We start from the raw sequence: 13,435 nt of genomic DNA, 5'->3' as shown, positions 1-13,435 counted from the left end.
CGGTGGCCCAGTGGAAGTCAGAGCTCCTCCCCTTGTGTGAACACGGCCGCTTATTGGTGCAGCACTGAACCGCACGCGCTCCCGAACATAAAATGCGCCGCGCTCTGACTGCCGACAGTCGTTTTCTTATCACTGAGACGAAGCGAAATCATGAGCGGAAGAGGCAAAACCGGAGGAAAGGCGCGCGCTAAGGCGAAGTCTCGCTCTTCTCGGGCTGGACTGCAGTTCCCAGTGGGCCGTGTGCACAGGCTGCTCCGCAAAGGCAACTACGCAGAGCGCGTTGGCGCCGGAGCTCCCGTGTATCTGGCGGCCGTGCTGGAGTACCTGACCGCTGAGATCCTGGAGCTGGCGGGAAACGCAGCTCGCGACAACAAAAAGACCCGTATCATCCCCCGACACCTGCAGTTGGCCGTCCGCAATGACGAAGAGCTCAACAAACTGCTGGGAGGAGTGACCATCGCTCAGGGAGGCGTGCTGCCCAACATCCAGGCTGTGCTGCTGCCCAAGAAGACCGAGAAGGCCAAATAAAGCAATTTCGAGACCAGCTACTCAACAACGGCTCTTTTAAGAGCCACCCACTCTCATAATAAAGCGCTCACTTCTTTTAAAACTGGACTAGACTGATTACGTACCATAATGTTCTCAAAGAACGGGTTAAAACCACCCGTTCATAATGAACAGATCACTAAGTCCGTTACAGTTTTACCATTTCTTTCGGTGTGCGCGCGAGATTATGAACGGTTTACCGTGGTCTATTTGACCACAAAGAAACTATTTTAAGAAGCATTCTCTTTTCTTCAATGACTCCGCTTCAGATGTAATTAAAGATATGATTAAAGAGGCAATTAAGCACCGAAATACAGTGAGTGGATCCAATTCATGAGCTACTTGACGCTGTGAATATGATCAAGAAGTTCCCTTTAGACAGCAAGATTGATTGGAATAGAGGCTAAAAAAAAAAAAAAGGACGCTGCATGTACCGTGTGCGTGCGTAGACCTACGTCCTACTGCCTCTTCCGGCTGTGGAAGTGCCCCGCCCCCTCCTCCCAACTCCCGCTCAGTTTCACGCGCTCACTTCAAACACACGAGCTCCAATAGAAAGCGTTTTTGTTACGCCTCTTTGGGCGGCGCTGTGCGTCAGAGTATGACGCAGACCAATCACAGAGCCCGGTGCCGTGCGCGCTTGAGACTGACTGCTTAAAAACCGCTCGTTTGCCGCTTCTCGCCAGTTCCCCTTCTCTGTTCGCAGACAAGAAACTTGAAACATGGCTAGAACCAAGCAGACCGCCCGTAAATCCACCGGAGGCAAAGCTCCCAGGAAGCAGCTGGCCACAAAGGCTGCGCGTAAGAGCGCCCCGGCCACCGGAGGTGTCAAGAAACCTCACCGCTACAGGCCCGGTACCGTGGCTCTGAGAGAGATCCGTCGTTACCAGAAGTCCACCGAGCTGCTGATCCGCAAACTGCCCTTCCAGCGCCTGGTCAGGGAGATCGCCCAGGACTTCAAGACCGACCTGCGCTTCCAGAGCTCCGCCGTCATGGCTCTGCAGGAGGCCAGCGAGGCCTACCTGGTGGGTCTGTTCGAGGACACCAACCTGTGCGCCATCCACGCCAAGAGGGTCACCATCATGCCCAAAGACATCCAGCTGGCCCGCCGCATCCGCGGAGAGAGGGCTTAAAGCGTCTGCTTTAACTCACTAAAACAACGGCTCTTTTAAGAGCCACCACACGTGGGGAAGAGCAGCTTTTCTACTTTTGTGTCAGGGCACGACGAACAAAACTACTACAATATTGCTTCTGTTGAGCATATTTTTGGCAACGTTGCACGAGGCATTACAATCTTACTTCACTTTTCTTCTGACTTCCTCTCAAGTCCCATACAAGAGACTCCAACACCAATCCACTCCTGAAGCGTTTGCGTGACAAAACCGCTCAAGGCCTTCCATTTGGCTGGTGCACCTTTTCTTACCACATTATTTGGAGGAAGGTCAAAGTGGAACATAATAGCTGCTCTTTTATAAAAAGAACAATTTTAGATTTGTGTTTAATGTAGGCCTACAAGCCACGGTCTATAGTAGCTCTGCACAGCCCATATTTTCAAAATTACCTGTAAACATTTCAGCACCTTGGAGAGCGGCTTCCCCTAACGCTGAGTGATAACAGGATTATGACTCCATCATCCTGACTGAACATGTAGGATGGACTCCTTCACATTGAATCTCCGAGAGGTGCAGATGTGGGAATACAAATACGTGACTATTATTTAAAACACTGTTTTCCTCTGCTTGAGTTCTGTGGATTTGTGAAACAAACATTCAAGAGTATGATCAATAAAACTGATGGATGACAGTTTTTGATGATGTCATGTATTTGTAAGTGTGGGAAGTGTAATTGTACTAGTGTAAAAAATGTTTTCATTTGGGGTGAAAGGCTGCAGTAAAGTCCACATGTATATTAGGTTGTACACATGTGTAAATTAGGCTGTACTAAACACGTGTATTTGACCCTCGCTTTGCTCCTGCACAGACGTCACTGCGTCACTGTTCTCCTGTGTGCTTATGTATACACTTCACACATGGTGAAGGACTTTGGCCTCAACTCTGTCACTTTCAACATAGAAGCATTTATGGGAACATAGTTGCCAAAACGTACTGTTGCTGAGCAACCACAATCTAACAGCAAACGATCTGACACATGAATTGGTCTTCCAATATTATTTCCAAAATAATGTGTATGTGTAAGCAGCACACTGGTCTGTTAAAAAACACTTTTATTTATCGAAAAAAATGAATAGTAGTAGTGTGTATAAGCAATAGGCTATGTGTGCGTTTGTGTGTTTGCAGCAGTGGCTAAAATCGCGCAGAAAGTCCCGTTCCACTTAGAGCACACAAACTTTTATATGTGTGTTACTGACACACGTGTGTGTGAACGCGAGGGTTGTGTTCAGTCGTGAAGTCATCAAGAAATGTCAGCGGTTCAGAGGGAAAAAGAGAGCGCGTCCTCCTCCAGAACGCGCGTCTGAGCGGCTTTGGATTGTTCTAGAAACCAGACGCGCTCCACGCTGAACTTCTATTGGACTTTATTCTACGGTCAACGTGTCGCCGTGTCTCCCACCGTGTCTGTCTGTCCTGACCAGTGCGTGCACCTTTGTTTTGGGCACTTTTCCTGACGCGCAGAAAGCACAGGCGCGTCTCCCGCTGACGCGCGCAGCAGACTGAGCCCGTGTTGAGTCTCTACGGTTCTCACGGCGTGTTTAAGTGCGCGCGTGCTCCCGCACTCTCCACTCTCTCACTGTGTTAGTGACTCTCGAACAATGGTAGAAGAAGCTCCCGCTCCCGCCCCGGCTCCGGCCAAAGCCGCCAAAAAGAAGGCCACCAAGCCCAAGAAGAGCGGCCCCAGCGTCGGCGAGCTCATCGTCAAAACCGTGTCCGCCTCCAAGGAGCGCAACGGCGTGTCCCTGCCCGCGCTCAAGAAGGCTCTGTCCGCCGCCGGGATACGATGCGGAAAAGAACAAGGCCCGGGTCAGGCTCGCCGTCAAGAAGCTGGTGGAGAAGGGCACTCTGGTCCAGAAGAAGGGCTCCTACAAGATGAGCAAGAAGACCGAGGAGAAGAAGGCCAAGAAGCCCGCCAAGAAAGCCGCTCCTAAAGCCAAGAAGCCCGTCGCCAAGAAACCAGCCACCGCCAAGAAACCCAAGGCGGCCAAGAAGAGCGCCACCCCCAAGAAGGCGGCCAAGAAGTCCCCGAAGAAGGCAGCCAAGCCCGCGGCTAAGAAAGCGGCCAAGAGCCCTAAGAAGCCGGCCAAGAGCCCCAAGAAGGCAGTGAAGAAGGCGCCCGCAGCCAAGAAAGCGGCCCCCAAGAAAGCCGCCAAGCCCAAAGCCAAGAAGGCAGCGGCCCCCAAGAAGAAGTAAAGTCACCGCTCACAAACTTTAACAACACAACGGCTCTTTTCAGAGCCCCCACTTTTACAAAAGAGACTCTTTTATTCAATCTACCCATCATTACAAAACTTTCTTGTAACTACAGGGAAATGTGCTGGGAAGGAATTGACATAATACATAACGTTATCATAAGGACTAAAATCTAAATCAAACAATGTTCCCAGTCCGTTTGTGTCACAAAACACAATGTTGCAACATTCATTAACAGTAGCGACGACCATCAAGACAAACGTGTCAAACAAGAACAGTTCGGCAGTTTACCAACACAAAGAGAAGAGCCTCTAACAAGCACGAACACACACTTGACTTCACTCACTCATCTCTCCAACAGCAAAAGTGAAACTTTAAAATACGATATTTAGATTTCATATATTTGATGAATACAAAACAGGGGAAAATGGCGGGAAAGTGTGAGTTGACGTTATCTTTTATTTCATCGTATCCTACCAAGTTTTTTTCAATGCACATGCTGTCCGCATGGTGGTGCTAGAGAGTATGTTTTCTGTCACGTCCTCTGCCAGTGAATAAACACCGTGTGCTCGGAGTCTTTACTCATCTTGTGAATCGTCACACAGAAGCAGTCATGTCTGGCAGAGGAAAGGGAGGCAAAGGTCTGGGGAAAGGAGGCGCTAAGCGTCACCGTAAAGTTCTCCGTGATAACATCCAGGGCATCACCAAGCCCGCTATCCGCCGTCTGGCTCGCCGTGGCGGTGTCAAGCGTATCTCCGGTCTGATCTACGAGGAGACTCGCGGTGTGCTCAAGGTTTTCCTGGAGAACGTTATCCGTGATGCCGTCACCTACACCGAACACGCCAAGAGGAAGACCGTGACCGCCATGGACGTGGTGTACGCCCTGAAGAGACAGGGCCGCACTCTGTACGGCTTCGGAGGTTAAACTCTTCTTCTGGTTACAACACAACGGCCCTTTTCAGGGCCACACACCGCAACAAAGAGCTTCTGTTCTGTGTGTTCCTGTATTAACGGCATATTATTACTAGTCATTAATACAGTAAGACCACGAGTTAATTTAGTTACCTTAGGCTTATTAGGAACTCTAGAGGCCGCCCCATTACTAACAACGCAGTTCTGCGAACCCCTGCCCTGCGTGAATTATCCTGAAATAAACTATTAGCCCGCGTTTATCCCGGAAAAAACAAACGGCCACGTGTGGAATACTCATCTGGAAATACGCGCTTTTTGGTGCTTGGAGAGCTGCTTCGCACTCCTTTTTTTGTGTGTGTGTGATGTCACTTTTGGGAAGTAACTGAGTAGGCCTACCGAAAATACCTACAGAATACAGTAACTTCTCTAAAATCAAGGGCACTTGCGGTACTTTGATCACGTATTTTAGGCTGCAAACGCCATAATATTAATGTGGAAAAATAGAAATTAACACCGCTCTTATGATGAACGCAACTGATATTTCTACTTCTCTACTCGGTAACAGCCTACATGAGTGCATTACAAACAGTGAATCAACAATTCAACAGTTTTAAACTTCTTTCTACATTATAATATAACAGAACTCAATGTGAAAGTATTCCAAGTGTGCATACACAGCACTCTGATATGGACATCTAACAGAATACATTACAAAGTACATTTGAATGCAGGTAGTCAGTATTATGTAACTAAATCCTTTTTTTTTTTTTTTTTTTTTTCCCCAAAGTATTCTTCCGATCTCGGTGTGATCTTGACACATTTACAGGTAAGTCTGGTGTCAGTACGCGCCAAAACTGGACACCTCAGACCATCATAAGAAAGTCACTCTTATTTATGATTGACAATAAAGAGTAAAGACAAGTGACTCTAATCTAGACTAAGGTGGGAAATGGGGGAAGGGGGAATTTCTTTTGTCCGTTTCCCTCCTAAAATCACTAAAGAGCACACAGCCCCCTCCCATAAGTCCCCTGCACGTTGAGCGCGCGCACAGACTCCACCAATCAGAACGCAACGAGACCCGGATAAAAGCAGCGGCCGCGCTCCTATCCCCTCAGTGTCCGCTGATCCCGATCAGAAACATGCCTGAACCCGCCAAGTCCGCGCCCAAGAAGGGCTCCAAGAAAGCCGTGACCAAGACCGCCGGCAAAGGCGGCAAGAAGAAGAGAAAGACCAGGAAGGAGAGCTACGCCATCTTACGTGTACAAGGTGCTTAAAGCAGGTGCACCCCGACACCGGCATCTCCTCCAAGGCCATGAGCATCATGAACTCTTTCGTCAACGACATCTTTGAGCGCATCGGCGGAGAGGCCTCCCGCCTGGCGCACTACAACAAGCGCTCCACCATCACCTCCAGGGAGATCCAGACCGCCGTGCGTCTCCTGCTGCCCGGAGAGCTGGCTAAGCACGCCGTGTCCGAGGGCACCAAGGCTGTCACCAAGTACACCAGCTCCAAGTAAACTGCTCCATCGAAGTATACACCCCAACGGCTCTTTTAAGAGCCACCCACTTCACTAAAAGAGCTGCTCTCTACTTGTATGTGCTCATAACCTTCACTAGTGCTGTGCGTTTATGGACTTGTTTGCAGGGTAGGTAGGCGAAGGTAATGACGCGCTTCGTTTCACTTCTTGCCGTTCGGTTGACAGCACGACACGTCTCTTCTAGCGCGCAGACACCAACAAACTCATGTAGCAGCCGCTAATCTTGTAATTTGAACATTGATAAGGTGCCTATGGAATAAAAACTACCTCCAGCCATCCACCGCATGTAGAAGTAGCAGTATGCACTTCTACTGTTAACTTAAAAAACTAGGTATTTTAAACAATGCCAAACGAACATACACAGTACAAAAAATGTTTAATCTGTCTGGGGGGTGTGTCTTTGTTTTGATATAAATTTCAAGATGACACAGTATAAACTTGATCATAGTTTAAAGGTTGGCCTACATAATCTCCAGGCCTAAACTCTGAGCTGGATTTTTAGATCTTTTGTTGTGACTTTATATGAATTTAATCTGCGTTAATGTTACTACCTGGTTTTGCCTGTTGTTCAAAGTGCACTTCCAAAAGGGTTCTCTTTAAAGGCTACAAAATTTCCAGGCCTACATGAGACAGAACCTGCATATGAGGACACTTTCTGATTTACTGTAAACAGAAAATTATTCCACAATGTCACAAATGTTCATCATTTGGATAAAAAGAACAAACAGAAAGTTATTCTCAACGAAGGCTCTTCTGACCTGTTGTTTTTAATAGAAGAAACTAAAGAACTGCAACATCTCATTCAGAAAGAAACTGCTATCATAAAAGATGATTTGGCTAAAAGCTTCACAGAACAACAAGCTGCATTTGAAACTGACTTTAAAAAAAGGCTTTTGGACAAATTACACAGGGAGCCTAAACAAGATAAAATATTCAAATTAAAAAGTAGCCAAACAGACTATGATGAAGACAATGCATATGGTGGTAAATATGGAAGAGTATGATTCTGCACTTCAAGCACCACACAGAGCACACACACCAAGGCCCACTCCACAAAAGCACAATTTAAACCCACATCCTTCTTTATGTCAAACATTATCAAACAACAAGAACACATCATTTAACATGGATAAGACTGAAAAAGAGGCAAACAAACAACCTTTTCAAAGAGGCAAGAGAATGGTTGCCTAAGAATGAGAAAATAGTCATCAAAAGTGCAGATGGTTGTCTAGAGTCAGGACCAGTACATCACAGAGGCTACTCATCAGTTAAATAACCGTGAGTACTGTGAACTTTGGTTTATAGGACTGGAAGTTAAAAGAAGCCAGAACTCCAGAAGATGGTCATTTATGCCAAAGCACACTACTGGAACACAGACAATGAACTTCAGTTTCTCAAAATCCACATATTCCCTCTTGTTATGTTTTATGTTACCAAAAATCCACAAAAGCCTGACCAGCTCACCCAGAAGACCTATATTCATGAGTCATTTACAGAGCCAGCATTTAGATGTCTCTTTGAAAACATGTATTTTCTCTTTTCTTCAAGATTGTACAGAAATATTGAATGAAACTGTTACTCCCACCTGCATGCATGCGGCCTACATGCTCAATACATTGGGTGTGTTTAAGATGCCCAAATCCTCACCTAGATCGTCCATGAAAGCAGGCGGCTGCAGCCACGGGGAGGACAAAAAGGCTGAAGGACAGTCCACGAGCCTGAGAACAGCCAAGTACTCACTCTGTGACATGACCTGGTGACACAACAGATCTTGTGTTCATCAAGTTTAAGTGTTGCACCAAATAAAGCTACATCAAACTTTGTGAATACATTCTCCTGTTTCACCACAGACTCATCACCACATCACCAGAGCAAAAAACACAAAGCTCGCTATAATGTTTACATGCTTAGGTCTTAGCTCATCAAGACCATCAATCAATCAGTTAGGCCCTTTTCTGTCTCATCTCAAGCATCTGTGTTGATATAAAAACAGATGGTAAATTATATATGTTTTGTTTAGTTTTTTGTACAGGAACAGTGCACAACAATGCATTAACCAAGACAAACGTTATAGCCATATCGTTGGACGTATCAGGTCCAGTCAGCTGTCAGTCAGCTGTGAGTGCATTTCCCATGATACTTTGGGCTTTGCAGTCCTTGAAGGTGAATGAAAGCAGTTGCACTTTTTTTGTAATCACCCACCTTGCAGGCTCCTGCAGTCCAAGCCTACGTAGCAGTGTCGGGTGTAGGGTGGTTCACCTGCTGCTGCATTCATCGCCTTGCTCATCTTAAACACACGTGTAAAACTACAAAACCATTTCAATCCACCGATCGCAGTTCTGACCACAAAAAACTTTAGAAACTTTGAAATCTGTTGCTGTGGATATTTGCATTTCCATGTATAATTAAGGCTCAGGATGAAACGTGCGATATGATCAAGCCCCTAAACATGGCACCTTACTCAAGTTTTAAACGATGAAAAACTGAACTAGCAATAAAAGGATCTGCCTATTTGGACCTTAAATGTAGCTAATTTCTTTTTCTTTTCAACATTCAACTGAACCAGCAATATTGCAACAATAGTCAAGAAAATTAATTACAAAAAGATTAGAAATTATACAAAACATGTTGTAACATTTCAAACAAGATAGGTGTGCCTGCGGAGAGCAGCAGATCAGGAGCAGCATTCAGTCTGTTTCTGTGCTTTATCTTCATTTTCGTGAGCACATAAAACCTCATGTGTCAGAACTGTATATTGCAGCTGTACATTCAGATCCGGACAAGGCGACCCCTGAGGACTGCGACCGAGTCTTTGGTAAACAATGCTCTAGAACCTACACAAAGAAATCTGAACAACACCTAGGGTCGTTTAGCTGGAGTCTGAACCAGGTTCTCTCAAAAACGATTATATCCCATCTGCCCTTCACATATGTATGAGAACAACAACCATGATGAACTTTAAAGCCAGCTCAGGCCCGGTGGCAGTAGCCTAATAATAAATGTTCTCTCTTAAAAAAAAGTGACGTTTATTGGCTCACAGCCATACTCTCATCTGATTGGACACCTAAACTAACGCTCTTCCTAGCCAATCAGTAGTGAGCAGGGCTGCTTTATATCCGCCTGTGCGCTCTTAGAGGAACCAGTTTTCTTCAGTTGAAAATCGATTTCGTAACATTCTAGCAACATGTCTGGACGTGGAAAAGGCGCCGGTAAAGCTAGAGCCAAGGCTAAGAGCCGCTCTTCCAGAGCCGGACTGCAGTTCCCAGTGGGCCGTGTGCACAGGCTGCTCCGCAAAGGCAACTATGCAGAGCGCGTTGGCGCCGGAGCTCCCGTGTATCTGGCGGCCGTGCTGGAGTACCTGACCGCTGAGATCCTGGAGCTGGCGGGAAACGCAGCTCGCGACAACAAAAAAACCCGTATCATCCCCCGACACCTGCAGCTGGCCGTCCGCAATGACGAAGAGCTCAACAAACTGCTGGGAGGAGTGACCTATCGCTCAGGGAGGCGTGCTGCCCAACATCCAGGCTGTGCTGCTGCCCAAGAAGACCGAGAAGGCCAAATAAAGTAATTTCGAGACCAGCTACTCAACAAAGGCTCTTTTAAGAGCCACCCACTCTCACAATAAAGCGCATACTTCTGTTAAAACAACTTGACATGATGGAGTTTACCATAGTTTTGACTACAACATTCATTTACGCATAAATCTGAAAACTACCATGGGCAAATAATGCCTTGAATTTTCTCCTGTTAATGACAAACTGCACAGTCAACAGACTCTCCTTTTCATATCCATTACTGCAGATTTGTGTCATTTCACAAATCATGGGACTCATTCTGGATGTCTTTCTTAGAACATCCAGCACACCTCCTGTCATGAACAGACATGATTGACATAATCACAATCTGCAACCTATGAAAACAATTTCGCACTGTGGCGCGCTCTCTAAAGCGCTTGCGATATCCAGCTCCATTTGCTGATACTGTATCTTGACAAGTCAGGTCTTTTCTCTGCATGTTAAGTCTACTCTCTCAATGTAGTCTGCTCAGCACTTTGTGCACAAAGTGCCCCCTCCTCCCAACTCCCGCTCAGCTTCGCGCGCTCACTTCAAACACACGAGCTCCAATAGAAAGCGTTTTTGTTACGCCTCTCTGGGCGGTGCTGTGCGTCAGAGTATGACGCAGACCAATCACAGAGCCCGGTGCCGTGCGCGCTTGAGACTGACTGCTTAAAAACCGCTCGTTTGCCGCTTCTCGCCAGTTCCCCTTCTCTGTTCGCAGACAAGACACTTGAAACATGGCTAGAACCAAGCAGACCGCCCGTAAATCCACCGGAGGCAAAGCTCCCAGGAAGCAGCTGGCCACAAAGGCTGCGCGTAAGAGCGCCCCGGCCACCGGAGGTGTCAAGAAGCCTCACCGTTACAGGCCCGGTACCGTGGCTCTGAGAGAGATCCGTCGTTACCAGAAGTCCACAGAGCTGCTGATCCGCAAACTGCCCTTCCAGCGCCTGGTCAGGGAGATCGCCCAGGACTTCAAGACCGACCTGCGCTTCCAGAGCTCCGCCGTCATGGCTCTGCAGGAGGCCAGCGAGGCCTACCTGGTGGGTCTGTTCGAGGACACCAACCTGTGCGCCATCCACGCCAAGAGGGTCACCATCATGCCCAAAGACATCCAGCTGGCCCGCCGCATCCGCGGAGAGAGGGCTTAAAGCGTCTGCTTTGACTCACAACAACAACGGCTCTTTTAAGAGCCACCACACGTGAGAAAGAGCAGCTTTTCTATTTCTGCTGTGTCAGGGCACGATATTGTAGATATTATTTATTAAAAAAGAGATGAATAGTTGAGAAAAAATAAAATATTAATACAAAATGCATATCCTGTTCACTACGCTTGTGTATAACACGAATTCCGTCTGACCAGCATTTTTTAATTCAAATTCAATTTGAAATCTGTATTGACCTGTCAAATCACTGCGATTGTTTCTGGCTGTGATTTTCTGTATGAATGTTTTCACAGTACCTGTCCTATAGCAAAATGCACTGGAGTACACATGATTGCACACTGATTTCAAGTGACCCATGCTGGGTCTGAAATAGGCCTTTGACTTCATCAGTCTCGAGGCTCCAGAATTAGAATATTGTGGAAAAAGTTCAATATATTTACATAAAATCAATAAAAAGAATATTCTAAAGAGAAATGTCACGCTTCTGAGAAGTATGTTCATTTCTATGCACTCAGTACTTGGTTTTAGTCTCCTGTGGCATGAATTACTCCAGGTCAGATCATCTACATTGTTGGTTCTTTGGTCTCACATCATCTTGACAATATCGCCAAGATTCTTTGTGGGGTTAAGATCAGGGAAGTTTGCTTGCAGGCCTATTAAGCAGAGTAACATCATGGTCATTTGGTATCTGGTGGACTGTTGGAAAATAAAAACAGCACCTCCATAAAGCTTCTCAGCAGAGAGAAGTATGAAGTGCTAAATGTTCTGGTAGACGACTGCGTTGATTGTGGACTTCAGAAATCACAGTGGACCAACACCTGCAGATAACATGGCAGCCCAAATCATCACTGACTGGAAAGTTCACACTGACTTCAAGCAACGTGGATTCTGTTCCTCTCCACTCTTCCTCCAGACTCTGAGATCTTGATTTCCAAAAGACATGCAAAGTATATTTTCATCTGAATAGAGACTTTGTATCATTGAGCTTTAGTCCAGTTCCTTTTCTCCACAGCACAGGTAAGATTCTTCTGACATCGTCTCATGTCATTATTAGGAAAATTGTGTTTATGAGGATTAATTTTAAAATTGTACAACTGCAGTACTCTTAGCAAATTCCAAATGTTAATAAACATGGAACTTGAATATCTGAGAAAGTAAACGTGACATTTTGACTTTCTTAGGAGAAAATTTATATGTGCAAAATTGTTGGACAGTTATTAATGTGCAGAATTATTATGCAACAAAATTTTAAAAATGAACATTTTCCATTCTCTTCTGGTTATTTTCATCTGGTCAAAAATGTTTATTTGTAAACTTTGAGTTGTTTATTGTTCAGACAATCAGTGACCAATATTGGCTCCCTTCTTCCATTCATGGAGTCTGTCACTTTCTTGATCTGTTGACGATCAACATTTTGTGCAGCAGTGTCCACAGCCTCCAGACACTGTTCAGAGAGGTGGACTGTTTTCTTTCACCTTAAATCTCCTGTTTAAGAAGGGCCCACAAGTTCTCAGTGGGATTTAGGTCAGGTGGTAAAGGGGGCCATGTCATTATTTTTAAAGCCTAGCCACACAGTGGAGTACTTTGACGCATGTGATGGAGCATTGTCCTGCATAAAAAAATATGGTTTTCGTGAAAGATGCAGACTTTTTCCTGTACCACTGCTTGAAGAAAGTGTCATCTAAAACTGTTAGTAGGTTTTGGAGTTTATTTTGAGTCAAGCTCATTTTTACATATAGCCATAAGCAGCAATAATCAGCCCTTGCTTGCGCCTTGTGTCGAACCCGCACATGCCACTCTCCCAAACGCATCTAACCTGTAACCCAGGGGTGTCCAAACTTTTTTCATCAAGGGCCACATATCTAAACACAGTGACTGTGTCGTATTGTATCACATTGTGTCACGTGTCATTGAGGCACCAGTTCTACATCAGGAAGTCCAGCACAGATCGAGCCGAGATCGTTTGTCACTATGGACCCTCCAAGAAAGAGGACGTTTTCTTCCGTGTGGGATCATTTTGATCTCATAACACCTGATAAGGTCATTTGTATTCCATTCCCGTTTCTACGGCAGACAAAGTTGTTTATATATATTTTTATGACCCACAGGTGAAAAGTCGTCAATGCTCAACGGAGTTGTCTTATGCAACCCGAAACACATCATCAATGCTACGGCATTATAGAGCTCTCCATGAAAGAAAACAAAATACACCAGGAATGGACACTGGTGGATTAGTATTTTGTAATCAGTCCCTAATTATTATGGAGGCTAATAGTAATCTAAATCAAACACCTTTTCTTTTCACTTCAAGCTTCTAGAAAAAAGGCCCTAAATCGATGAATTGTAAATATTATGATAAAA

At 45.7% G+C, this 13,435-nt stretch overlaps 3 protein-coding genes and 2 pseudogenes across 3 annotated transcripts; all 5 read left to right on the top strand.

Annotated features, from left to right (window-relative positions):
- Positions 1-138: 138 nt before the first annotated feature.
- Positions 139-551, top strand: LOC110173680 (histone H2A). Its single transcript, XM_020939700.2, has one exon. The coding sequence runs from the start codon at positions 151-153 to the stop codon at positions 526-528; it is 378 nt and encodes a 125-aa protein (XP_020795359.2). The 5' UTR covers positions 139-150; the 3' UTR covers positions 529-551.
- Positions 552-3,310: 2,759 nt separating this feature from the next.
- On the top strand, positions 3,311-3,922 carry LOC110173683 (histone H1-like). Its single transcript, XM_020939703.2, is given in 2 exon segments — positions 3,311-3,487; positions 3,489-3,922. Coding segments are annotated over 2 exon segments (594 nt in total). The 3' UTR covers positions 3,906-3,922.
- A 578-nt stretch (positions 3,923-4,500) lies between these two features.
- Positions 4,501-4,830, top strand: LOC129407805 (histone H4). Its single transcript, XM_055149888.1, has one exon. It carries the CDS (start codon positions 4,519-4,521, stop codon positions 4,828-4,830), a length of 312 nt encoding a protein of 103 aa, XP_055005863.1. The 5' UTR covers positions 4,501-4,518.
- Positions 4,831-5,951: 1,121 nt separating this feature from the next.
- On the top strand, positions 5,952-6,349 carry LOC129407804 (histone H2B 1/2-like; annotated as a pseudogene).
- A 3,164-nt stretch (positions 6,350-9,513) lies between these two features.
- On the top strand, positions 9,514-9,917 carry LOC110173682 (histone H2A-like; annotated as a pseudogene).
- The last annotated feature ends 3,518 nt before the right edge of the window (positions 9,918-13,435 follow it).

Source organism: Boleophthalmus pectinirostris, unplaced genomic scaffold (genome assembly GCF_026225935.1).
Source record: "Boleophthalmus pectinirostris isolate CB_2022bp ecotype Guang Dong unplaced genomic scaffold, ASM2622593v1 HiC_scaffold_14, whole genome shotgun sequence".
NCBI lineage: Eukaryota > Metazoa > Chordata > Actinopteri > Gobiiformes > Gobiidae > Boleophthalmus > Boleophthalmus pectinirostris.
Note: the sequence above shows the minus strand (reverse complement) of the source record. Positions and strands in the feature narration are given on the sequence as shown.

Bases quoted from the DNA above. Each gene is read 5' to 3' on its own strand.
- LOC129407805 (XM_055149888.1), top strand. From the start codon at position 4,519: ATGTCTGGCAGAGGAAAGGGAGGCAAAGGTCTGGGGAAAGGAGGCGCT.
- LOC110173680 (XM_020939700.2), top strand. From the start codon at position 151: ATGAGCGGAAGAGGCAAAACCGGAGGAAAGGCGCGCGCTAAGGCGAAG.